The 23,604-nt window shown below is 37.7% G+C and overlaps 3 protein-coding genes across 5 annotated transcripts in view; 1 reads left to right on the top strand and 2 right to left on the bottom strand.

Moving 5' to 3' along the window:
- Positions 1 to 1,011: 1,011 nt before the first annotated feature.
- atp5f1c (ATP synthase F1 subunit gamma) lies at positions 1,012 to 5,637 on the bottom strand (the record flags this gene model as incomplete). Of its 3 annotated transcripts, XM_084112465.1 has the most annotated exons (10): positions 5,516 to 5,637; positions 5,047 to 5,081; positions 4,730 to 4,861; positions 4,407 to 4,611; positions 4,155 to 4,298; positions 4,002 to 4,066; positions 3,655 to 3,810; positions 3,415 to 3,511; positions 3,162 to 3,180; positions 1,012 to 1,152 (listed from the first exon to the last, which is right to left on the bottom strand). In XM_084112465.1, the coding sequence occupies exons 1-9, from the start codon at positions 5,554 to 5,556 to the stop codon at positions 3,174 to 3,176; spliced, it is 882 nt and encodes a 293-aa protein (XP_083968591.1). In that variant the 5' UTR covers positions 5,557 to 5,637. The 3 variants fall into 3 exon arrangements, with proteins under 3 accessions (XP_083968591.1, XP_083968592.1, XP_083968593.1); XM_084112466.1 differs by lacking the exon at positions 3,162 to 3,180; XM_084112467.1 differs by lacking the exons at positions 1,012 to 1,152; positions 3,162 to 3,180 and having other exon boundaries at positions 3,411 to 3,511.
- A 47-nt stretch (positions 5,638 to 5,684) lies between these two features.
- Positions 5,685 to 10,956, top strand: kin (Kin17 DNA and RNA binding protein). Its single transcript, XM_084112463.1, has 11 exons — positions 5,685 to 5,907; positions 6,709 to 6,803; positions 6,895 to 6,938; positions 7,049 to 7,171; positions 7,786 to 7,970; positions 8,057 to 8,151; positions 9,097 to 9,214; positions 9,808 to 9,927; positions 10,022 to 10,121; positions 10,234 to 10,334; positions 10,538 to 10,956. Exons 1-11 carry the CDS (start codon positions 5,794 to 5,796, stop codon positions 10,598 to 10,600), a joined length of 1,158 nt encoding a protein of 385 aa, XP_083968589.1. The 5' UTR covers positions 5,685 to 5,793; the 3' UTR covers positions 10,601 to 10,956.
- Positions 10,823 to 23,604, bottom strand: part of itih2 (inter-alpha-trypsin inhibitor heavy chain 2) — a 16,272-nt gene continuing 3,490 nt past the window's right edge. The window contains exons 4-20 of the mRNA XM_084112462.1: positions 23,288 to 23,460; positions 23,106 to 23,210; positions 19,919 to 20,081; positions 19,565 to 19,801; positions 18,924 to 19,040; positions 17,881 to 18,049; positions 17,621 to 17,746; positions 17,320 to 17,501; positions 16,088 to 16,273; positions 15,861 to 16,000; positions 14,302 to 14,480; positions 14,007 to 14,165; positions 13,498 to 13,611; positions 13,207 to 13,405; positions 12,490 to 12,662; positions 12,290 to 12,401; positions 10,823 to 11,217 (exon numbers count right to left, since the gene is read on the bottom strand). Coding sequence (XP_083968588.1) covers positions 11,070 to 11,217; positions 12,290 to 12,401; positions 12,490 to 12,662; positions 13,207 to 13,405; positions 13,498 to 13,611; positions 14,007 to 14,165; positions 14,302 to 14,480; positions 15,861 to 16,000; positions 16,088 to 16,273; positions 17,320 to 17,501; positions 17,621 to 17,746; positions 17,881 to 18,049; positions 18,924 to 19,040; positions 19,565 to 19,801; positions 19,919 to 20,081; positions 23,106 to 23,210; positions 23,288 to 23,460 — 2,682 coding nt within the window. The 3' untranslated portion in view covers positions 10,823 to 11,069. The remainder of the gene's footprint in view (positions 11,218 to 12,289; positions 12,402 to 12,489; positions 12,663 to 13,206; positions 13,406 to 13,497; positions 13,612 to 14,006; positions 14,166 to 14,301; positions 14,481 to 15,860; positions 16,001 to 16,087; positions 16,274 to 17,319; positions 17,502 to 17,620; positions 17,747 to 17,880; positions 18,050 to 18,923; positions 19,041 to 19,564; positions 19,802 to 19,918; positions 20,082 to 23,105; positions 23,211 to 23,287; positions 23,461 to 23,604) is intronic.

Raw genomic sequence — 23,604 nt, 5'->3', positions numbered from 1 at the left:
TATTTTTATAACTTTAGAGTAAAAGTTCATATTAATTTATATTTTTTACTCAGAAAAGGCTGTATGAGAGAAACATCCATGTTACCACTCACCACTGTGAATTTATGATAAAAGTAAATCTACTGTATGTATATTTAAAGCATATTATGATGCTAAAAAGTAATTTAATTACCAGTGAGGTATAGACGGAATGCCATACATTTAATTATTTAGAACTGTTTTCTCCCAAATAATCATGCCTAAAAATCATTGAAAAAAAATGTGTGCACTAAAACATCTACGTACTTGTATTGCACTATTTTTTAAACAATTACCACTGAACTCAGATGACTTAATAAAAATCTCCTCAGAAAAAAAAAAAAAAAAAAAAAAAAAAAAGTGTCTGGGTATGGTGATGCGCATCAGTTTTCAGATGATAACCATCAGAATCTGAGCTCCTGTGGCAGCTGATTAAATAATACATGAGTGACCCATATGGTCAAACTTTCAACTTGTCCCATTACTTTAATAGATCAGACCCTCTTCTACAATCAGTGACCCCCAAATTCACCCTTTCATGGATCCAGACACACAACACCCCAGCTCGATCATTTAATCTGATACTGTGGTGGCTGGCCGGGCTTGAGTTTCAAATGGATAACAAGGAGGCTAAACTTGTTTTGATTGGCAATTATAAGAGAGAACAATAAGGATGCCGTTAAGTCAATTGGGTTTATCAGTAATCAGTTCAGAGTAACTCAATACGGTTTTAAGCAAAGTACGTAAACGCCAGAGAGGGTTTATTGGAAGGATTGACCTAGTGTTCTGTTTTGGCAGACGTCTTCACTTCAAATGCTCTGTGTATTGATAACCTCGGAGCGCAGCCGAGCCAGTGGCTTCAAAAGAAGAGTTTCGCAAGCTTTAATTCCAATGGAAAGCAAGCACGAGTCGGGAAACGTATTTATTTTCTTAAGAGGACATCAAAGCTGATCAGTACACGCACTAGAAACAGACTGGAGAAATCAAAATGGATGGCGTTTCTCTGTAAGAGGTTTATTTTCACTGATAGTGTACAAACAGAAGCACATTTATAACTAAATTTTACACCAGGTGACTGAATTGAAGAGCATGAGCGCCAGAACCACACCGGAAGTTTACAGGGCTCCACTTTATCTGTAACGAGAAAAATAAATATATTTAGTACATTTCAAACATAAACTGTAGACATATGAACCTTGAGGAAAGTAAAAGTGAAAAGAATAAAACCAAACCAAACACTGTTCACACACAGACAATGTTCGGTGCGATAAACATTTTTAATTTGAATGAACAGCTGTCAATGTGTCTTATAAGACCAATATGAACATCTGCATGCCATCAATGTGACTTTTTATAGAGGTGTTCTAATTTATTTCATCGCACTGTGAAAAAACCTGGCCAACCAATAAGATTTGCTAGCCTGGTTAAAACCAGACCATTCTCAGTAGTAACTGAGTTATGGTCTGGCAAAGCTTCATTAATAACTCATTTCCAAAGGGGCGTCACCAACGGACGTCGCTCAAATGCCTCTGGGCGCAACTGGATAGACCTAAAACCAATCAGAGCGATCGGCATCGTGTAAAGCCATATGCTGCGTCCCAATTCGCCTAAGTTACACTACGCCATAAAAGTATGTACTCTTTTTGTGAAGAAAAGGTATTTACTTTTGAATGTGTAGCAAAAAAGTAGGCAAGCTTTGGGACATACTACTTCGTCATCTTTATCGGACGGATCCGTCACGTAAACTGCCCTGTCAATCATCTTGTCACAGTTAAAATCCTCTATTAAATCTAATTTAATTTCCTACCGTTTCGGAGAGAAATGTAGTAGCACGTTCATCTGCCAGTGGGTCTTTCATGGAGACTGTCCTCATGTGTTTGCAATTTGAATATAATAATGCATTTAAAAGTTGGTGCGCTTCACCAACGGACGTCGCTCAAATGCCTCTGGGCGCAATTGGATAGACCTAAAACCAATCAGAGCGATCGTCATCGTGTAAAGCCCGCCTCAACGTTTCTGATTGGTGCCTCGATTTGGACGGATTAGAAATCGGGTTGAATGGGCTCTTTGCCAGACTAACTTGCAGAGCAAATCTAAATTTGCCGGAAGTTTGTCTGGGTTTTCCCTGGCTAAAGATTTGCGCTAGTGGGCACTTGCACAGGGTCGATGCGGTTGCATAAAACTACAACTTGGTGGCGCTCACGAACAGACAACTGTGCTAAGCGATGATCGCATGATCTCTAGTAGGTGCTTATTTTGAACGAGTACGTACTTTGCGAGTGCTAAAAAAGCCGTAGTCATCATATGACCTACCAGTGTCAGTTGCGACGCTTCGCGGAGCCGAAGCCTCCGTATGCTTTAGAATCGCTCCTACGGTACTTTGAGTCACACCAATCCTTCAAGAACACGCCTATTCACAAATCCTCTCCCGTGGCTTCATGGGATAGTGAAATGTCCATCGTATGCACACTTCATCGTATGCAAATCTCGTTGGAAGTAGTAGGTCATCCGGGTACTTATAAGTACTGAATTCAGACATACTTCCGACTACATAGAATGGAAGAACGTGATTTCGGATGCAGCCCTTGTTTATTGCTGTATTTATGCAGTTACAAAAGCGCCACCCACTGGCAAAGAGTGAATCTGCATCCATTCAGCCCTTCTGCCATACTTTTTTTTTTCTTTTTCTTTTTTTTCACACTGGTTTGAACAGAAAAATTTAGATGAACATTCATATGGGTGTGAACAGGCCTTCAATAAGTCAGGTCAAGGCCAGAAACATACTCTATTTGAAAATAAATAAATGTCAATATTTTAGAAAAATGGCACATAAAAATCAAGTATGCATAGAATCACTTGAAGTCACGTATTTGCTTAGAATGTGTTTCGGGCCTAATCGATAAGACTATAGGTCAGTGTGTCATTGTCTAACAGGCTTTTTTACTCCATTGAAGGAGCTTTAATTGCCATCAATCTCCATTTTGACCGAAACCAAACTAGTTTAAAACACCAAAACCCACTAAAAGAACCTACCGCATGCAACAAAAAAACCTTATACAGGAAACAGGAAAACAAAAATCTAATATCTATGCAATTTCTCTACAAGCACTCAATATATCCTATAGTCTGCTGCAGGATGTTACCTCAGTCATGCCTTAGTTCCTGTGAATGATGAATGCATGCAAATCATGGAAAGTTAGTGAGGGGAAGATGGAAATTTGATTAATGTGGGTTAATAAAAACTTAAAATGTTAAAAAAGAAGTTTATGAAGTAAAGAAATTTAAACAGTGACAATGTTGTGACTGTAACAGAAATGGTTACACAAGGAGGAGAGATGGCATGCATGGGTTATTAATAGGATAAAGAGAGAGAAAAAAAAAAAAAAAACTTCTTACAGAGCAGCAGCTCCAGAAATGATCTCAATGAGCTCCTTGGTGATGACGGCCTGGCGGGTTCGGTTGAAGGTCAGGGTCAGCTTTTCAATAATATCAGCTGATGAATAGGAAAAATAAAAGATTGCAAATGAGAAAGGTACAAGAGAGCACAAATTCCTGTTTATAATAGTGATCATGTAGGGATATAGGGCCATAAAAGTCCTTAATACTGAAAAGTTGATGACATATAAAATGTCTCACAAGCATTCTTGCTGGCGTTGTCCATAGCGGTCATCCTGGCGCTCTGTTCACTGGTGGTGGACTCCTTCATCCCGTAGTAAATGATGTTGACCAGAGAAAACTCCTGATAGTTCCTCAGCACATCAGCATCAATGTCATCATAGATACCCATGTTCTCTGAACAACACACACAACAAATAATGGATTTTATTCGGGTTTCAGAGTCAATTGATTACATTTTAGAGCTGGTAGTGATGGCTAACAAGAGCATGACAGTTAAAGTCAGGGAAAACTGCCATATATGCTGCCTTACAGATCATTTATCTCATAATTTTTTGAGTATTGAAATACTGACAATGAAACAATACCTGAGCTTGCAACAGTGTCAACGGAATACAGAGGCTTCTCATCTGTCTTGTATGAAATCACAGACCTGCAAAGGACACAAATCCACATCAAAACCAAGAAAAAAAACGTTTTGCACAGCTTTGGGTTTATTTTAAGTGCATTATGTGACAAACCTGAATCTGTTAAATACAATGGTTCCCTGGTCAAACTCATAACCAGAGTCCAGCAGCTCTGTGGCAATGATGGAAGCATCCACAAAAGTGGGAGGCCTGCGGCCCACCTCCTTGCAATTGATCAGGATGTGTTTGCCATGGGTCCTGAGGGATTACAGAATGAAAGGAAGCAATTAAACTGATGTACCTAAAAAAAAACTTAAGTAATGACTGAATGAGAATTACAGAGGCAAGACTGAGAAAGAGAGATACCTGTAGAGCAGACCTCTGAGTTTGTCACCCACATTGACAACCATGACCTCTTTGCCGGCACCAGTGAGCTTGGCGATCTCACTCTTCATGGCTTTGGCCACACTGGTGTGGATGGCACCGCAAAGACCACGGTCAGATGAGACGCCGATGATCAAGTGCTTATTCTTTTCTTCTGGAGCCTTGATCTCAGCCTTCTCATAGAGTGCTAAACACAAATATGAAGAAAAAAAAACATTACCACAAAGTATCCAAAGACATTCAAAATGATTTTCAGAATGTTTATGCATAATAAACTTGACTTTTGTGGATTATAAACTGCATACCCATAGACCCGGTGCCATAGACCCGGGCAGGCCTCAGGGATCTCTCAGCTCTGGCATACTTTGCGGCTGCCACCATCTTCATGGACTTGGTGATCTTCTGGATGTTCTTGATGGACTTCAACCGCAGGGTGACTGGTAACAGGACGAAACACTGGTCAGAAACTTCATACAACTGTCAGTTATGTATGATAACATTACTGCAACATAAATATTAGCAAAATACAAATTAAGGCAAGCAGATTATATATAGCAAGAAACTGCATTTATAAAAGACATTAAGGTTGACCTTTTAAAAAGGAAAAGGAAACTTTACTCACTGTCCTTCAAGGTAGCCATATTCCTGACCTGCCCACTGCAAGAGACATTTATAAAGGTTACTTTCATCCACAAACACAATACAATAGCTTTATGAACAATGATACATCAATAACTATGACAGCAATTGAGTTACAATGAATGCAGTGCAAACTCTGCAGAACAACACTGCTTTTATGCCATTACACGAAAAGACACACACACACAGTTTATAATTCAACTCATTGGTATATACGCACGTATTTATTTAGATTATTAACATCAATATAATCATAATAAAAATAGAAATGTCACGTCGCGCGCCGCTGTCATAGGCTTAAGCTCACTGCGGCCTAAAGTTCAGCACGTCCTTGCTCTGTTTCAACTGTATTTCATTGACCAAATGACACAATTTTGCTATATTAAGTAAAAATGCTAATTAAATGCATGTTATCACAAATTTAGAGATCATATAAATCCGTAAATTCTCACCATTGTGGGAGGAACACCGCCGCGCTGGTCCTGGCGAACATGTTCACTTCACTGAAGGTCGGTCGGAGCCGCCAGTTTGCGCATGCGCAAATAAAGCTCAGAAACCAAACGCGTACTCACAATAATCTCGCGATATTACACTACACACAGATCAGTGACGAAACACGCATGTTATCAAGGCGAAGGATACGCGTCACGACGCCAGGAAGCGCGAGGAGCGTTGAGACACTGGAAAGTGTTATTTTCTCAATAATTCCCGTGATTTTTTTGTGTTTAAAATGGGGAAAGCAGATTTTCTGAGCCCTAAAGCGATTGGGAACAGAATAAAAGCCAAAGGCCTTCAGAAACTGCGCTGGTATTGTCAGATGTGCCAGAAACAGTGTCGAGATGAAGTAAGTTTACGTGAACGTGTTTTTCTTTCTTCACTCAGTGTGTATTTATTATCATAATTTGAATGTTATCTAATGTTAGGTATGAATATAAGTGCTGGTTAAGTTAGTCTGTATTGATTTTACTATATTTTGTTTAGTGTCCTGTTGGCTTGCAGCACAGTCTGGAAAAACTGTAAACTTCCTACCTAGACAGCACTTTTGGGCATCACTGGCTGTCTCAGCCTAGTGAGCTCCCTACCTAGACAGAATTGTTGGTTACATTGGCTGTGTCTCACAAACTAGTGAGCTACCTACCAAAACAGCATTATTGGATATCATATAGGCTGTCACAAGCTTTCTAGAAATTCTAGCTTGTTTGATTTTCATAGGTTGTGTCTAACCTGCTAAATTAATAAATGTAAATATATGTAAATGTTAAACCTAGGACATTTTTTGGACACCATAAGCTGTCTTAAAGCCAAGTGAGCTGCCTAGACAGCATGTTTGGGCATTACAGGCTATGACTGTGTTGGGCATCATTGGCTGTGTCTCAACCTAATGAGCTGTCTATTTAGACAAACTAAAGCAAAAAACAAACGTTATGTTCGCACACTGATATGACTGCCACAGAAAAGTATTTATTGCAACGTTTCGATCATCAGGTCTTCGTCATCAGGCAGCATTTTGGGGCTTCAAATGGACACTAGTCATGATTTTAAGCATTATAGGTTGTGTTTCAAAACCTAGTGTACCATCTACCTGGGCATGATTTCAGGCATGTTCAGTTGGCAGCTTGGCTAACGTGATCTCTCTTGACTGCAGAATGGGTTTAAATGTCACTGCATGTCTGAGTCTCATCAGAGACAGTTGCTGTTGGCTTCAGAGAACCCGAACCAGTTCATGAACTACTTCTCAGAGTAAGTCAGCACACACTATTTTGTCCACATCAATCCATCCATCCATCCATCCATCACTGAGATCAAATGTATTTGAAAATCTAATTCATAGGGAGTTCAAAAGTGAATTCTTAGAGCTGCTCCGAAGACGTTTTGGTAAGTCATTGCTGTTTTGATTTATTAGTTTATTGCAAATCCTATAAATTTGTTTATTTTGAGATTGTTCTATTATTGAACTCTGAGATGGTCTGTGTTGGTTTTTGCAGGGACCAAGCGAGTTCACAATAACATCGTGTATAATGAGTACATCAGTCATCGGGAACACATTCACATGAACTCTACGCAGTGGGAGACTCTCACCGACTTCACCAAATGGCTCGGGAGAGAAGGCAAGCGTTCTACACATTGGACAGAGTTAGCTTTCTCATATATGCACTATATACATTACTGTGCAGAGGGTTGGGTCTATAAGATTTCTATTCATTTTTTTGAAAGAAATTAGCTATTTTATTCAGCAATGTCGCATTAAATTGATCAAAAGTGACAGTAAAGACTTTTAAATTGTTACAAAAAAATTAAATCTATACTGTTTTAAACTGTCTATTCATCAAAGAATCCTGAAAAAAAAGATCATGGTTTCCACAAAAATATTAAGCTGCACATTGATGATAATTATGAGCAAATCAGCATATTAGATAGATTTCTGAAGAATCATGTGACTAGAGTAATGATGCTGAAAATTACGCTTAGCATCACAGAAATAAATTACATTTTAAAATATATTCAAATAGAAAGCACTTATTTTTTGTTTTAATATTATTTCTAATGCTGTCAAATTATTAAAAAATTGTTGAATGAATAGCATATTTTTCTGTGATTAATCGCACCTAACATTATTAGGGGCTTTCGCACTGGGTAGTTCTAGGAACTATATATACACACACTCTTTTGACCCCAAACTTGAACGGCAGTGTTAGATGTCTCATTCAGATTCTGTGTCCAGGTTTTTGCAAAGTGGATGAGACCCCCAAAGGCTGGTACATCCAGTGGATCGATCGTGATCCGGAGACAATCCGCAGACAGGAGGAGCTGGAGAGGAAGAAGAAACAGGATTTGGACGACGAAGAACGCAGCGCCAAGTTCATCGAAGACCAAGTTCGCCGTGGTCGGGAGGGCAAGGAGCCGGAGGTGTGTGTGTGTGTGTGTGTGTGCGCTGAAAAAAGCGTTTTCAGAGTGTTTTCTTGCTCAGATTTTCAATGTCCATGCATCCACAGGAGGAACCAGTGTTCACCGAACTGAAGCGAAAGAATGAAGATGAGAAAATAGCATTTAACATGGACGTTGCTTTAGCGGGGCCCTCCAAAACAAGGTAAAAAGTGTTGTGAAGCATTATAGCTGTAGTTTGGGTGAAGTAATCTAATTCATACTTTGCAGTCACGTGACTACCATGGATACCTGGCGGGCAACAAACGGGTATTTTCAACGTAGAGTACTGTAGTTCCAGGTCTTTCTAGTAGCTATCAAGTCTGTTAGCGAGCTAGCTGCATAACTATGGACTAGGATTAACTCCAAGGTAACTTAGCTAAATTGTGTATAGCAGACAAGGTTTTTTTTAAGATAATCGAGCAGTAGGCTAATAATTCCTCCGTAAATAATCTAGCTCTACTGTTGGCTCATCTCTGGTTCTCATTGATAGATATCCAAAACCATAGATATCACAAACCTCAAAACAACCTATCACACACTTTTGTTGTTGTTACCAAAAGACGACAGATGTTACTGTGCGTTCACACCGCCGCCGGCGAGAGCGTCAAAGTGCCCGGTCATTCATTTTCAATGAATGTTGCCGCTCTCGCCGGCGGCGGTGTGAACGCACAGTTAGACTAGATTAGACTCATAACACAAACAGCTGACTCGCCGAACCAGCTGGTGGTGTTGATTGACGAAACTACAGGGTAACTTAAAGACACGATTAATTACATGATCATACACCCATTGTATTCAAACAAATGTTGAAATCACCTTTGATGGAGTGATGGAATGATCACTGCACAGACGTGTATACTGTGAAGGTTGCTTATCTCATCTGCGGTTAGTGCATTCAATCGCAGAACAACTATCTGGCATGTCGTTTACACCTCCAAACACCAACTTTTGTATAGTAAAACTGGCGACGTCCTGGCAAGATCCTTGATTAGTTTACTGGGTTTAGTTGCCGGAGAACGACTTTCTTGCCCGCCAGCCAGTACTTGTGACGTCACGTGCAAAGTATGAATAGGATGTGATAATAACCATGTTTTTTTTACTTCTATAGCAGCACTTTGGGTCCTAGTGCCCTCAAAGCTGCAGCCTCCGTGAAAAGGAAAGAGTCTGCCCACGGCGGAGACTCCAAGGACAAGAAAAAGAAATCTGCTCTGGATGAGATAATAGAGGCACATTTTCTTCTTTAATGTTTTTCTTTTTAGATACTAAAATGCTGTATTAAGACTTTCCAATATCTCCAACATTCAATTTACAATCATTATTCATGACCGGCCATTTTACATTTTATGTTTTAGTGCACAAATATTGGTAATTCTTACATCGCGCTAATAGTTTTGTTTGGTGGTCGCAAACGGTTACGCAACCAAAGCTTAGATTAGATCAGAAAATTACGCATATGAATAGTGTCAAAGCAATGGCTGACAAACACAATATCAGATTTTCGCTACAAGATCATTGTGGCCGAAATTTCATGATAACAATCTTGTGATCTCTATAGAAATTTTGAATAGAAATTTTAAAAAACACTGCGATACAGCAACCTATCATCATGTTGGAGTGTTAACCAGATGGTTACAGGTGCTGGATTATTTACAATATTATCATGTGTAGTATTAACACAATATCAATATTTTATTCTTTAAATAATTGCGGTTATTGTCAATGACACCCCTAGTCGGAACAACCAGATCGAATTTCATTCATGCAACCATTTTGATTGAATGCACGTCATTTTGTTACATTTCCCTTGTGTGTCTTCCAGATGGAGGAACAGAAGAAGAAATCTGTAAGATCCGATCATTGGATTCAAGCAAACATTGTAGTGAAAGTCATAACGAAGAGACTAGGAGAGAAGTATTACAAGAAGAAAGCAGTCATTCGGGTAACTGAAGCGCTCATTACTGTTCTGTTGTGATCCACACAGAGTGAATTATGTTTCCTACAGTGATGCTGTGTGTATGTGTGTGATTTCATAGGAGGTGCAGAATAAATACACAGCTATGGTGAGGATGATCGACTCTGGAGACAAACTCAAACTGGACCAGAGTCATATGGAGACAGTCATTCCAGCTCCTGGTACTGCGTTACTGTTGTTAAACTTTGCTTAAAGATATATTTGCCCAAAATAATAAATTACCCTTCATGTTTTCCAAACCTGTTCTCAATCTGATCTCTCTTTCGGTCTCAGGTAAGCGAGTTTTGATCCTGAATGGTCAATATAAAGACACGGAGGCCATCCTGGAAAGCATAAATGAGCACAAATTCTCTGCCACACTCATGTTAGACTCGGTAAGTTCACTCAGAAAACTGTCCAAATGTTTTTATAGTGTTCCAAAACACTATAAAGATGCTGGCTCTAATTCATTGAGACTCAGCTCAAGAAATCAGTGTTAGATTTTAGGGATTTTATTCAGCAATGATGCATTAAATGTATCAAAAGTGACAGTAAATGCATTTATAAGACTCATCTAAAGCATGTTGTTTGTCTTTAGGGTCGGATGAAAGGAAAGACTGTGGAGGGAATTGCATATGAGGACTTCTCCAAACTGGCCTGATGTTCATCTTCTCTCCAGGGCGACTCTACTGTGTCAGAGTGCATAATAAAGACTCTTAAATTACCTCTTTTACATACTGAAACAAATCGACCAATGGTTTTTATTGCTCGTTTCATTGTTATCTTTGTTGTCAATGGAAATGGTTGCATATGATTCAAATATTTAATTCAAAGTTTTAAGTGATTTGATTAAATGTTTCACTGCAAACAGTCCAGTCAGAAGTGGTGTAATACATAAAAATTATGTTTAATTGGCTTAATTTATAATTAAGTACAGTTTAATTGGTTGATGCACATCACTGTTTCCCAATGTTTTGTATATATTTTCTTGTAGTATTAAAAACATTTTTTTCTAAATTGCAACTTTCAGGGTTTTTTTGGTGGTTCTTATGGCTTATATAAAATAACAGATTTCTACCCATCAGCCTCTTGTTCTCTCTTAGCAACTAGCGTAAGGCACACTCGTGCTCTCAGAGAGCGTTCAGGAAGCTGTCCAGCCGAGGGAGGATATAGCTGGTGTAACTCCCATCAATGAAGCCTTTCCCATTGTTATGGACAAACCAGCAGTAGACATCTGAACCTCGTTTCTTGTCACGTCTGTAGTCCTTCTGCCAGCCCCTGATTGAGGAACACATATTCCAGAACTTTAAAATATGATATATGCTAGGTAGTTGCCTTCTTTCGAGATGGATAGGGTGGATCTCAAGAATAAATTATTTTGTATTAAGATTCTTTTGTAGGGTTTTTTCCAATGAAATTAGCTGTTTCCATCCAATGTTGCAAATTTAATTTATGCACAATATTGGAATATCACATAAAACATTTGTGAATAAAGCAGCGTTTCCATCCCATGTGTTCAAGAGAACAAAATCGTCACTTCCTGGGAAACCGGCGCAAAATATCTGTAATAAAAATGGAAGTTGCTGCAATCGGGTAAGAAACTATCTTCCCCCCCTAAAAAAAAGGGAATTAAACCAAATCGTTTTGATGACAGACTTTGGCTCAGGCATTTCAGAATAGCTAAAACAACATTTGAGATGCTGTGCGATGAAATTGATATATATATATATATATATATATATATAGAATATTAGTGCTGTTAATCGCTCAAATAATTAACTAACCGCACATTTTTCTGTAACTAATTGCAATTTAAATGTTTTAAATTTTATACTGAATCCCCAAATTAATGTAGAAACAATATAAAGAAGGTATATTTTAAATATTTTTTAAATGATCTTTTTTTTATTTTGTTGACCTTTGTGACCTTGATTTTCAGGTAGGTCGGGTAGGAAATATACAGAAATGTAATAATGAAATGTAAAATAACACTTCACAGTCTTCACTGTATACATTAAATATAGATGAATCCTTATTAAAGCTACAAAAGTTATTCAGTCAAGAGTAGTGAGCGATATTCTCTTTGTCTTTTGTTCTTTGATTAACATTAACGACAAAAAGCAGCAGGTTTATTAGGTTGCTGTCACTTTAAAAGCTGAAGCATATTAAATTTTCTCACAACTCTTTACATTCATTTTAGACTTCATTTAGCTCATTTAAGACTGTGCTTATGAGGATACATGGCAAAAACAGACATTTTGACATTATTTTGTGTTTTTGTCTGTTCTTGTCTGTCTTCCTGTGGTCGTGTTTTGGAAAGATATTAGTATGTGATGGTGTGTGACAGTACCTGGTAACAGCTAGTTTGTTGCCTTTCACTTCCATCATAGCCTCTTTCTTCTTTGGGTCTGCTCCTTCATGCACACCGTAGACCTTCACCTCTGGTTCCTGTGCAAACTGGCCTGTTCCAAGATGAAAGAAACATTTGTGAGAAAAATGTATGTTGGTGTGTTTTAGTAGTTGTGTGCATTTAAACGTTGAGTGACTCACCAATGAGACCATGAACCTTTGCAGAGTATTTGTTGTCGTTGGACATGTAAATGCCCAGGAAGTCGACCTGCACAGGATGCTTCTTCCACACCCGATGCAAAAGCACCATCACTGAAATCCTCCCATCAATCATCACAGTAACATGTTGCTTCTTTACTATGGTGACCTTCATCCTGATAAACAAGAGAAGGCATATATAACCAAATTTAAAGAGATCTGTATTAAATAAAACATGAAATTTAGCGTCCTTAATAAATGTATCTGGTCCCATGTTACTATAAAAAAAAGAAGCTTTTTATAATTTTTAATAAAAAAAAAAAAACATTTCCTGCTGACATAACCAAGACCGCATAGACAAGAACAATATCAGCCAATCATATCACATAATCCAGGTAAATGGATACAATCAAGTCCCGCCCTACTTGAATATTCAATTTCATTTTGAAATATATCAGATAATTAAAGGTAAATGCGTTAAGTCTGGACATATGATATGTGGACAGAACCTTAATTTGACAAAACTAGAATTTTGTTCCTAATATATTTATTGGTGAAGTATATATGTATATACTTTATATGTCATCTTAAAAATTATATATATATATATATCAATTTACTTTGCATTCATGGTTAAAAAAAGACTATTGTACAGCAGTAAAATTCAGTAGCTTACAGTCACTGATTCAAGTGATTCATTGAAGGTTTGTATTGTTATACCTGTTAAGTATCAGTTCAGTTGTGACTCCCCAAGAGAAGGAGTGATTGTTCCTGTCTTCCATCAGGTCGATTCTGTTGGTCCTTACTATAACCTGCACACCGTCTGTTTTAGAGTATATGGAGATGGTGCCGAAATATGTGTTCATTTTGTTGTTCTTCATCTTCTTAGACCCGACCAACTGACCGTTGATTGTTACTCCTGAAAAAAAAAAAAAAAAAACCCATAAGGAATGTGAAACAAATAAAAGGCCTAGTTTTTTTCATGTGATGGAAGACGCCTGTAGAAGTTACCTGTCCCAGGATCTGAAACCAGGTTAAGGATGTGTCCAGGTTGGGAGTCAATGTTGAAGCAGATGTCCAAGTTGCTTCTAGGTAAGTTAATGATGAAGTGTGGGTCACTGTCCACTGCAGTAAAATCGAAAGGATGAGAGAGATCACAGCAAAAACTTAAAGCAAGACACCCTAGGTGAATAGGGTGAAAATGTAGACTGATAAATATCACCATACTTCCCCAGTCCCTTTCAGACGCAAAATAAATAAATCATGAACATGATTTACAAAGGTTTGCAGTGGTATTTGCTTGTATTATTTAATGCTGAAACAAGCATGTCTTAACCCATTTTGCGCTTCAACAGGGCTGCGATAGTTGTGCTTCTCTTCTCTAGATTGCGTTGGTCTGCGTCTGTTTTCTTTAATGTGCAGTAGATCAAATTTATGGGTTTGTGGTCTCACACTAATTTAGTAAAACTCACCCCCAAGTGTGAAAACACCCTAAATATCATTTGACTGTGCTGCATTACCAATATTGATGTGCGTAGGAAGGATAGTTTCATGTGTTCCAGCTGCTTCTTTTGGACCATTAGTAGGCAGAACCCACAGAGGATCAGTAGGCTTATCCCACGAAGGTTTCTGATGGACCATCTCTCGCGCTGGAAATGGTCCCAATAAAGGAGCAGAGGCTGAGAAAAGGGGGAAAAAAAGAGAAATAACCCTTATAATAATAAATATAACAAAACTAATTTTCCATACTCTATTTAATAATGCTATTTGCAATATGGATATTATATTTCAAGACAAACCGTTTGGATTTGGTACCTGAGCAGCAGCCGTGTTTGGAGTCTTTGGGCGAGTCTGCGATCAGTCGTTCTGTCCTCCCCTCGTCTTCACCCTCCACCAGCATGGCAGTGAAAGGGGTCACAAACTGATGCTCCAAAGCCAGGGCCACAATCTGCTGGGTGATCTTACGCTTCTTGGTCGCAGAAGGAGCTAGAGAGCTACATGAAAGCAATTCCACAGAGGCAACGATGAGCACGATGGACTCTTTTCAAATACTGATCCCAGACAGCAAAATAGTGTCGGCCCAGATCCGGCCCACATCTGGGCGGGATCTGGGCCGACACTATATCGCTGTCTGGGATGTTACACAAATTGCTAATAATACGAAAAAATAAATGTACATTTATAACACTGTACTTGGTGTTTTCTTGCCTTGGTATTAAATGACAGAAAACTGGTCAACGCTGCTGCATGAGATTTGCAAGTAAATTTGACATCTTTCGCTCTTCTGACCAATAATTAATCTCTCAATTTTTTTATCTTTTGGAAAATCATAGAAATGCTATAGTGAATTTCGTTCACCACTATAAAGTTTGCCCAACTATGATGGCTTCCGCTTCTGAGAACCCTGTGAAAAGGGTTCATTAATGGAAATCACAGGGAGAAATTTATATTTAGCATATGCTAAATATTTGGCATATGTTGTGCAGTTTTTCTAGTTTGTATACCTTTAGTAGAATAATTCATATTAAATGGTTTGAAGAATAAAAAAGAGGAAATCATATCTGAATCAAAATAGGTTAACTGCCAAACTCGGCCAAATATTGTCCTATCCTAACAAACCATACATCACTGGTATGGTTTCATATGATGTATAAACCTCAATTTCAAAATATTTACCCATGTGACTGGTTTTGTGGTCCAGGGTCACATATATCATCAATGAGTGGATCTCTGAGCTGGTGTGAGTGAGTGAAAGCGGGGCTAATTTGCATATTCATAGAACCGCGCATACTAAATAAAGCAAGGGTGTAGAGTTACATTCAAGCTATTTTAAGGCATGACCATTTTTTTTCAAGGAAAAAACTTCATTTTGGTGATTAAAGATTAAGATTAAGGGATAAAATGATTGACGGGGGACTTTAATTATAAAAGCCATTCGCCTTTAGTTTACAACACAGCCTGGAAAAACATGTCCCGCCTTCTTAAATTTTGAACTTAATTCGTTCCCCTTTTGGGAAATAATTTCATGAAATATGAACGAGCTGGTTCTTTTCAATGAACCTGTTGAAACGGTTTGCATATCACACTGAAGGTTTCATTTGCGATTTAGAGCGATCTAATTGCAGCAGTTCTCAATTCAACAACTCACTGATTCAATTGTCTTCATGTCTGACTCAAAATGAGCCAAGAATCGGGAGATCCTCCAAGCTTGAGCATGTGCGCGAATGATGCAGTGAAAAGTAAGTTACTAATACTAATATACATATAATAAATGAGAATCAGTATACTTATCATTTGGTCCAATTTCCTGTTTTGGTCCATGAGAAACACATTAAATGCATACATATAGATGGCCTCAAATCTGTTTCTCTCACCGTTCGGCCAATAGCTGATTGACAGTAATGTAGGCCCACATTTGCCGAGCAAAGCCGGGGAAGGAATGTTGATGTGTGCTGAGCTCAGAGTCCAACTCTAGAATATCTGCCTCTGTTTGAATGTTCAGGTTCATGTTGGCCTAGAGAAGAATAACATCATTGCTAAAGCCAGCCATGAAACCCGAATTTTAAAATCTGAACTGAGACAAATGTGACATGGGGCTCACAGCAGAGGCGGTGGTGATGCTTTGCAGCGTGGTGAGGTCCGACGGTTGGAGTTTTCCAGCCACTATCAGCTCAGAACCACTAAAGAACTTGTCAAAACGATTCTGAGTGACGTTAGTCACAGTGTTCGCAAAGAAATCAATAGTGATGGTCCTCAGGAGAGGAGAGGAAACCTGACTGTAGAACGTCTGGAAGAAAAAAAATGAGAGAACAAAAAATTATTATTCAAAGCTCAAAAGACTTCACATCAGCTTTGACTCAGATGCTTCTTATAAGATTTCAGAGAAATAACAATACACTCAAATGAGAGCATATAAAACACCCAGAATAAACATTTAAAAAACTAAGACTAAACATATTGTGATAATATAGAGCTACAAAGTGAGTTTGGATATCTCAGAAAATTTGGACTATTTATTTATTGGGTTTTTTAAACTGGGGTTTATGGAAAATTGGAGTGAATTTTACAAAATAAAATTTTACTTAAATATGTTTATTGCAATATATTTTGACACTTGATTTACACTTGATATTATTAATGTCTCATTCTGCTTTGAAATTCATGTGATTAATCATTTTCAATCAATATAATATTTAATTATATTGACTGACCTAGTTTGTAATTGTAAGAAAACAAAAACAAATTGCATATATTTTTGTTTTGTAATATCACATAATATATAAAGACATGTCGTTACAATATAATGATTATTATTTTTTCTAACATTGTAAATGTTTCTTAATACATGAAATATAAATGAATATAAATAATATAAGTGAAAATGTTGTACAAGGCGGCACAACTTTGATGAATTTGATGTTTAACGTATAGTTACGTTATTTTAAACCAATGAGATTTCGCTGTGCAAAACGTCAGATATAGAAACCAAGCGATCAATTAAAATGTCCTGTCGCTGTTAGAAAAAGGCATTAAATGGATGAGATGGGCTCCGTCCCAAATGGCACACTTCATATGCACTTGCGGTCTAGTGGACTTACCATGTAGGGTGTTCCATTTGTCTTTTAAGGTTTCTGAAGGGCGCATATCACCCCCTTTGTGGCTGATATGCGCCCTCGATGCACATTTTTGCAGATAGTTCGCCATTTTTTTCTACCCGACAGTCAAAGCAGCATTACGTCACAAAAGTGTGGACTCAGAGGAAGATAGCGAGGGCTTAGGGTGCCATTTGGGACAGGGCCATGGGATTTATCATGACACTATGTCAAACTGAACCTTTAACTGCTCCGCAGCATCATGATTGGCAAAAATCCTCTGGGCGACACCCCTGTTTTCCAATGCAATTCGCTCTAGGAAGTCGAAGTCAACGTCAAAGCCAATACCAAGAGAGAACAGAGAAAAATCCTCCCTCATCACGCGTTTCACGTTTTTCTGAATAGTGCTCAGCTTTATTTCTCCTAAACAAGACGTGAAGAGAGAAACAGTAAATCAATAAAGGTCTACATGAAACTCCATGTAATAAAGGTGGACAAACATAAATGATCTGTTGCATGGTGTAAATGTTATTTGGTCTTACCCACTGTTGGGTCTCCATCTGATAACAGGATGATCATTGACACAGAACGAGGGTCGATCAGTCCATGATTGGACGCTCTCACCAGCATCTGCACTGCTCTCAGTAAAGCCTCATTGATGTTGGTGCCTGAGGACAAATGTTACACGGGTCAGTCACTAATGTTTAAGAAATTCAAATTATCTCATATTATAGGGGACAAAAGTTCTTCAAATTATAAGCAGTGAACCAAAGCAGAAACTATAATGGAAAGTCTCCCTTGCCTCCATTGGGCTTGATTCTTTGGATGTACTTCTTTGCTTCGTCCACCTGGATGGAGGAAGCTTGGACCAGATCTTCATTCCAGCAACGGACATTGTGATTGAAATCTATGATGCTGAAGTAGTCATCCATCGACAGATCGTTCAGAATAGCCTTCATCGCCTCCACTGTCTACAAAAAAAAAAAAGGGGCTGTTAGGTAACTCTCTCTCTCTCTTTTTTAAAAATGGTTAAAGTAACATAAAACAGCATTAACTGGACAAAATTCCTGCTCAAAAGCGTAGTGCGTTATCATGATAATCAAAAGAACTTTTCATAAACAGTTGGAATTATGCTAAGCTAATAGGCTAAGCTGTTAGATTGCTAACTGAGAGCTAACTGAAAACACAAAGAAATGTTAAAGTCACCATGAAATCAAAATTTTTGCAATACCGAACAGAAATGAGTTTTCACAAAGCAAATCTAGTTTATATAGCTAATCTATTTTTATGATCACTTTAAAGGGACAGTTCACCCAGAAATTAAAGTTCTGTCATAATTTAGTCACCCTCAAGTTCTTCCAAACCTCTATGAGTTTCTTTCTTCTGCTGAACACATAAGAAGATATTTTGAAGAATAGTTGCCCTCACTGACTTCCATAGTCTTTTTTTCTCCACTATGGAAGTCAATGAGGGCCATCAACTGTTTGGTTACCAACATTCTTCAAAATATCTTCTTATGTGTTCAGCAGCAGAAAGAAACTCCTACAGCTTTGGAACAACTTAAGGGGGAGTAAATTATGACAGAATTTTCATTTTTGGGTGAACTATCCCATTAAAAAAGTGCCCTACAATTTACTTGATGGCCACATGGTGGCAACATGGGAGTTTCAATACAATTAAAAATGCAGTTCTCCACTGATTCCACAAGAAGGCACACCCGTACCAATAATTTTTCAGTAATGGCTCATTCATCACAACTGTATTCAACAAAAACCACATGCTGATGAAAGATTAGATTATATGTCTCCTGATATCTGCAGGTTACTCAGGTAAACAAATCCATACCTGTTTCATCTTCAGCCCCCACATGCTTCCACTCACATCAATGACAAAAACTATGTTTTTGGAGAGAGGTGAGAGATCAGACGGAGCATAGAATTGAATGAAATGACCGTCAGACACCTGAGAAATAGAAATAGAGTGCATCAACAATGGCACCAAATGAAATAAAGCATACTGTTTTTCATTCGTTCGTTCAGCATTTTTTTATATTTCTGAAGGATCATGTGACACTGAAGACTGGAGTAATGATGCTGAAAATTCAGCTTTGTCATCACAGGAATAAATTACATTTTAAAATATATAAAAATTATTATAAATATTACTCTTTTAAACTGTAATAATATTTTACAATATTAATGTTTCTGTTTTTTGATTTAAAAAAAAAATGCAGCCTTAATGAGCATTTGTGAGTCTTACTTTTTAAATTAAATCTATACGAAAAAACAAAATCCCTTGTCTAATGTAAAAAAAAAAAAAATCTAATTGAATATATAAAATAGATTGATTCAAAATATATCAATTTGACAAAAAAAAAAAAAAAAAAAACATTTGAGTGATATCTGAGACAAGCAACTGGTGAACTGACACCTGATTGTGCTTGAATATGTCAAATATTATCTGTAAAAGTGAATGTAGATCCACACCTGAAGTTCTCCAGCATTGCTCTCTCTCTCCACATCATATTTCACAGTGAACACGCCATCCACCGCGCTTTCCGTGCAGTTTTCACACTTTCGCTGCTGCTGCAGAGTCGGTTTGAACACGATGTGGGCTTTTTCTTTCGTGTGGGTGATTTTAGTCAAATCTGAAAATTGCTCTCCCAGTGTGTTAGGGGCCGTGACAAACTTGATACCTTTGGGCTCAAATATATACACGTCAACCTGAGGACATAAAAACATTTGCAAAAACACAACACATTACACTGGTCAGTTCAGGACACAATATATATATATGTGTGTGTGTGTGTGTGTGTGTGTGTGTGTGTGTGTGTAACTGACCTGCAGCAGTGGAACGAGGCGTCCAGGTTGAATGTGTAAAGTGTGCTGGTAGAAGCCCAGTTTCCTCTGCATCATTTCCTGATAGTGTAGCTCAAACTCCACTTTGTTGCCTGGAGGAACATGCACCTCTGTCCTAAAGGTCTCCATTGCTTGAGAGTTAGCCCTGAGAGACAAAATGTCTAAGATATATATACATTGACATATATAAATGTATCGCTGCATCTGCAATCACACACTATGTTTTAACCAAATGCCTTAAACGCATACCTCGGGTTATTAGTGACCTGGGACGTCATTCACTACCCCTCCTCCTCATTAATTTTTTCAAGTTAGACATCAACCTTCTTAGTATTCCTCAGTCAATTCATTATAAACAATATAATATGTACTGTAACAATACATTAAAAAAAAATGTATGGGTCACTAACGAGCCGAGGTGTGTAACAGTGTAAAGTATATTTTTTCTGCACAACAATAATTGAATCTTTGATGCCTGAATAGGTGAATTTCACCTTTATTCTATAAGGTGCCAATATCTGATACACAATGATGAAATGATGTTACACTCATAGTTACCGCAGGCAGAAAACAAAAGAATAGGAAGAATCATCAGCAAAACTTGAAATGGCTCAGAGATTTACTTCAGAGCAACACAATCAAATAGTGTCACTATCACTTGGAGGTGGATCTGGTGAAATATTGATTCTGAAGATGTTGAAAATTATAGTTTTGAGAATATGTTTGAGATTGCGAATATGAGCAGATGCTGAATGTACATGGGAAATGAGCTTTGATGAGGACAGTGATGAATGTATAAAACATCTGCTCAGATTAATGGTAACTAACTAAAGGTAACAAAATATGCTTTATTTTATTCTTCTGTAATTGTTACTCTAATATCAGGAGAGTTTTATATTATCACGACAGGTAGAGATCAATCCGTGTTAGATGTAGGCGATTTGTATTTAAAGATTAGAAAATTAGTTGTGATTAATTATGATTAAATGGAAAATTTGCCATTTTAAAACTTATTTTGTTACACTGCAGAGCCATTTAAAATAAACTACCAAAGGCATAAAGGTTTTTAAGCTATAGTGAAAAATGTACAATTGACAATTGACAATTATTTATATAAATCTGATTTTAACATCTTAATGTGGATTAAAAAAAGTGTAATGTTGTCATTGACGTCATACGTAAAAGCAATTGTATATATATATATATATATATATATATATATATATATAATTGTTTTTATATACTATATAGACTATTTATAAAAATATATAACTGTAAATTCAAAAAAATTTATAACTAAAAAATATAGTTATAATTCTGAATATTAATTGAAAGAGCAATATAAATATACAATATAGAACAGAATATACAATATATACTGAATGTATATTTGCACATTTTAATATATATAGTGTTAGGATCCTGAGATATTTTGTGTGTTTGTATCAATTGTCCTTGTGTGTGGGTGTGTCTTGCTCGCTCTCTCTCTCTGTGTGTACACAAGCTTGTGTTTCAGATGGGCGTTGCCTCTGTTAATCTGTGGAAGACTGTGATTGGACCAGCTATGCACCTGACCTGGATATAAGGACCGCCCCTGACACGCCATGGTTGCCTTTGAGCCTCGCTGACTTTGTGCTTTATGCCTTTGTGCTTTGCGGTCGTACCATTTAAGTGTGCTTCTCTTCAGCTTTGTTTGATTTGCCATTATTTATAAGAGTGTCGTGCCAGAGAGATAGTGTTTAGTGAAACTGTGATTGAAGTGTAGTGCCAAAGAGATAGTGTTTAGTGAAACTGTGAGTGTTTGTTGAATGTAACTAGTGATGGCCAAATGAAGCGTTTCGAAGCATTATTGCTTTCTGATACAATTGTGTCGAAAATGGTTCATTACTCGAAGCTTCATTCCGATAGAAATTGCAGCGCCATCTCCTGGTGAAGTAAATGTAATGCAACAAAGCTGACAACTATAAAATGCAAGTAGGCCTATGTTAACGCCCCGTTTATGACGTGTTTACCGAGGCGATCAAAGCTGAAACAATGTTAGTGCTGTGAAACTCATTTATGTTGGTGAATTTTACAGATACTGATGAATTTCATGTGTTCACCTTGATAATAAAACATTAAGCATGATGCGTGTGTGTAATTATTTCTTTACACAAGTACAGAAGATAAGCTTAAAAAAAAGTTGGAAACCATCACAGAAATTATAATGGTTTCTATTAAAATACCAATAGGAACCATTGCCTTTTACCATTTAAATTTTACCATTTTTTTTTTTTTTACCATTTTTTTCTTTTTTCGGGGAAACAAGTTTAAAGTGTTCCCAAACTTGGGAACGACTTCTCTTTCTCGCTGGCTCCATCAAAACACTGAAATAAATTCAATCCACTCTCCACAACAATAACGCAAATCCAAACACCGACTACTACAACCCACGGTGTTGCCATGGTTTGGCTTCACTTTTATAAGAAATACAGCCGCCAGGTTTCAAACCTCTCGACACCTGGTCGACACTGGATTGGTCTGTCAAAGCAATCAGGTGGTTCACTACAGGAGTGAAGCAGTGTGTTTGCTTCAGACGTCATTTTCACGTGACTAGTGACGTAATGATACAAGCTCCGAAGCAGTGGTTCATTGCGAGGACCGTTCGAGTTTGAAGCAAGCTTCGGAGCGTCGGTGTCAGACGTAACATCACTAAATGTAACTACTTCTGGTTTTCTCCTATATCTGACTATTGCCTGTTTAACTACTCCTTGAATTACGATTCTAACTTGTCAACCTGATACTTCTTAAATAAGCATGTAAATATTCTTGTATATACATTGTTACCAGATTAAGGGATGTAGGGGGTTAGACGCCATTTTGTTTGTATTGCTTTTTCACTTTGTTTATAGGTAAGGGAGTTAGGTAAGTTGAACTGTATTTTTATTTCTTTCTTTTGTTTAAGGTCATTTAGGTTCTAAAAAGAAGATTGTTTTGTTTGTTATTTTGGCCTTGTCTGCCCCTGACGCTAACCCTTCATGCTCAATAAAATTCATATTACACGTCATCTCTCTGGTAGTGTGACTCTCTTCCTTTTCCTGTTGCGGCTGACCCCTAGCGGTCGTAACAATAGCCAATACAGTAAAACTTCCACTATTGCCGTATGAATGGATTGATGGAAAAGCCATACCTGACGATGCCGGCTGCTTTCCCACGAGCTCTTGATTGAGCGTAAAGGTTTCGTGCCACTGTCTTCTCCTTCACTGTGCCGACAAATGTGATCCCGTTGACATTCCTGAAAAGCAGCCACTTGTCATTCAGGCATTTCATGTGTTTGTGTGTGTGTATGTATGTCAGTGTTAATGCTCTCACATGGTGAAGTTGTTAATGAAGGCCCGTTTGGGAATCTGCACGTTGAAGCCGATGCTCTGGGCTTTGGGGCCTGAGTTGACCACAGAGCTCTTGACTGTGGTGTGAGCGAACCGCGACGTGATTCTGCTCTCCACCTTATAGCTCTTAACTGTGATGTCATTGCCCTGAATTGCCTGCATACAAACACAAACAGAATGCAAAACATAAATCAAACTATAAACATTAAATAAATAAAAACTGTCAAGCAACCATTTGAGCACCACTGTTAAAAAAGTTGCTGCCTTAAATTTTTAAGTACAATAAACTTGGATGTTTAA

The sequence above is a fragment of the Abramis brama genome (assembly GCF_963993115.1).
Source record: "Abramis brama genome assembly, chromosome: 4".
NCBI lineage: Eukaryota > Metazoa > Chordata > Actinopteri > Cypriniformes > Leuciscidae > Abramis > Abramis brama.
The sequence above is the reverse complement of the archived record's forward strand: the minus strand, read 5'-3'. Positions and strand labels throughout refer to the sequence as shown.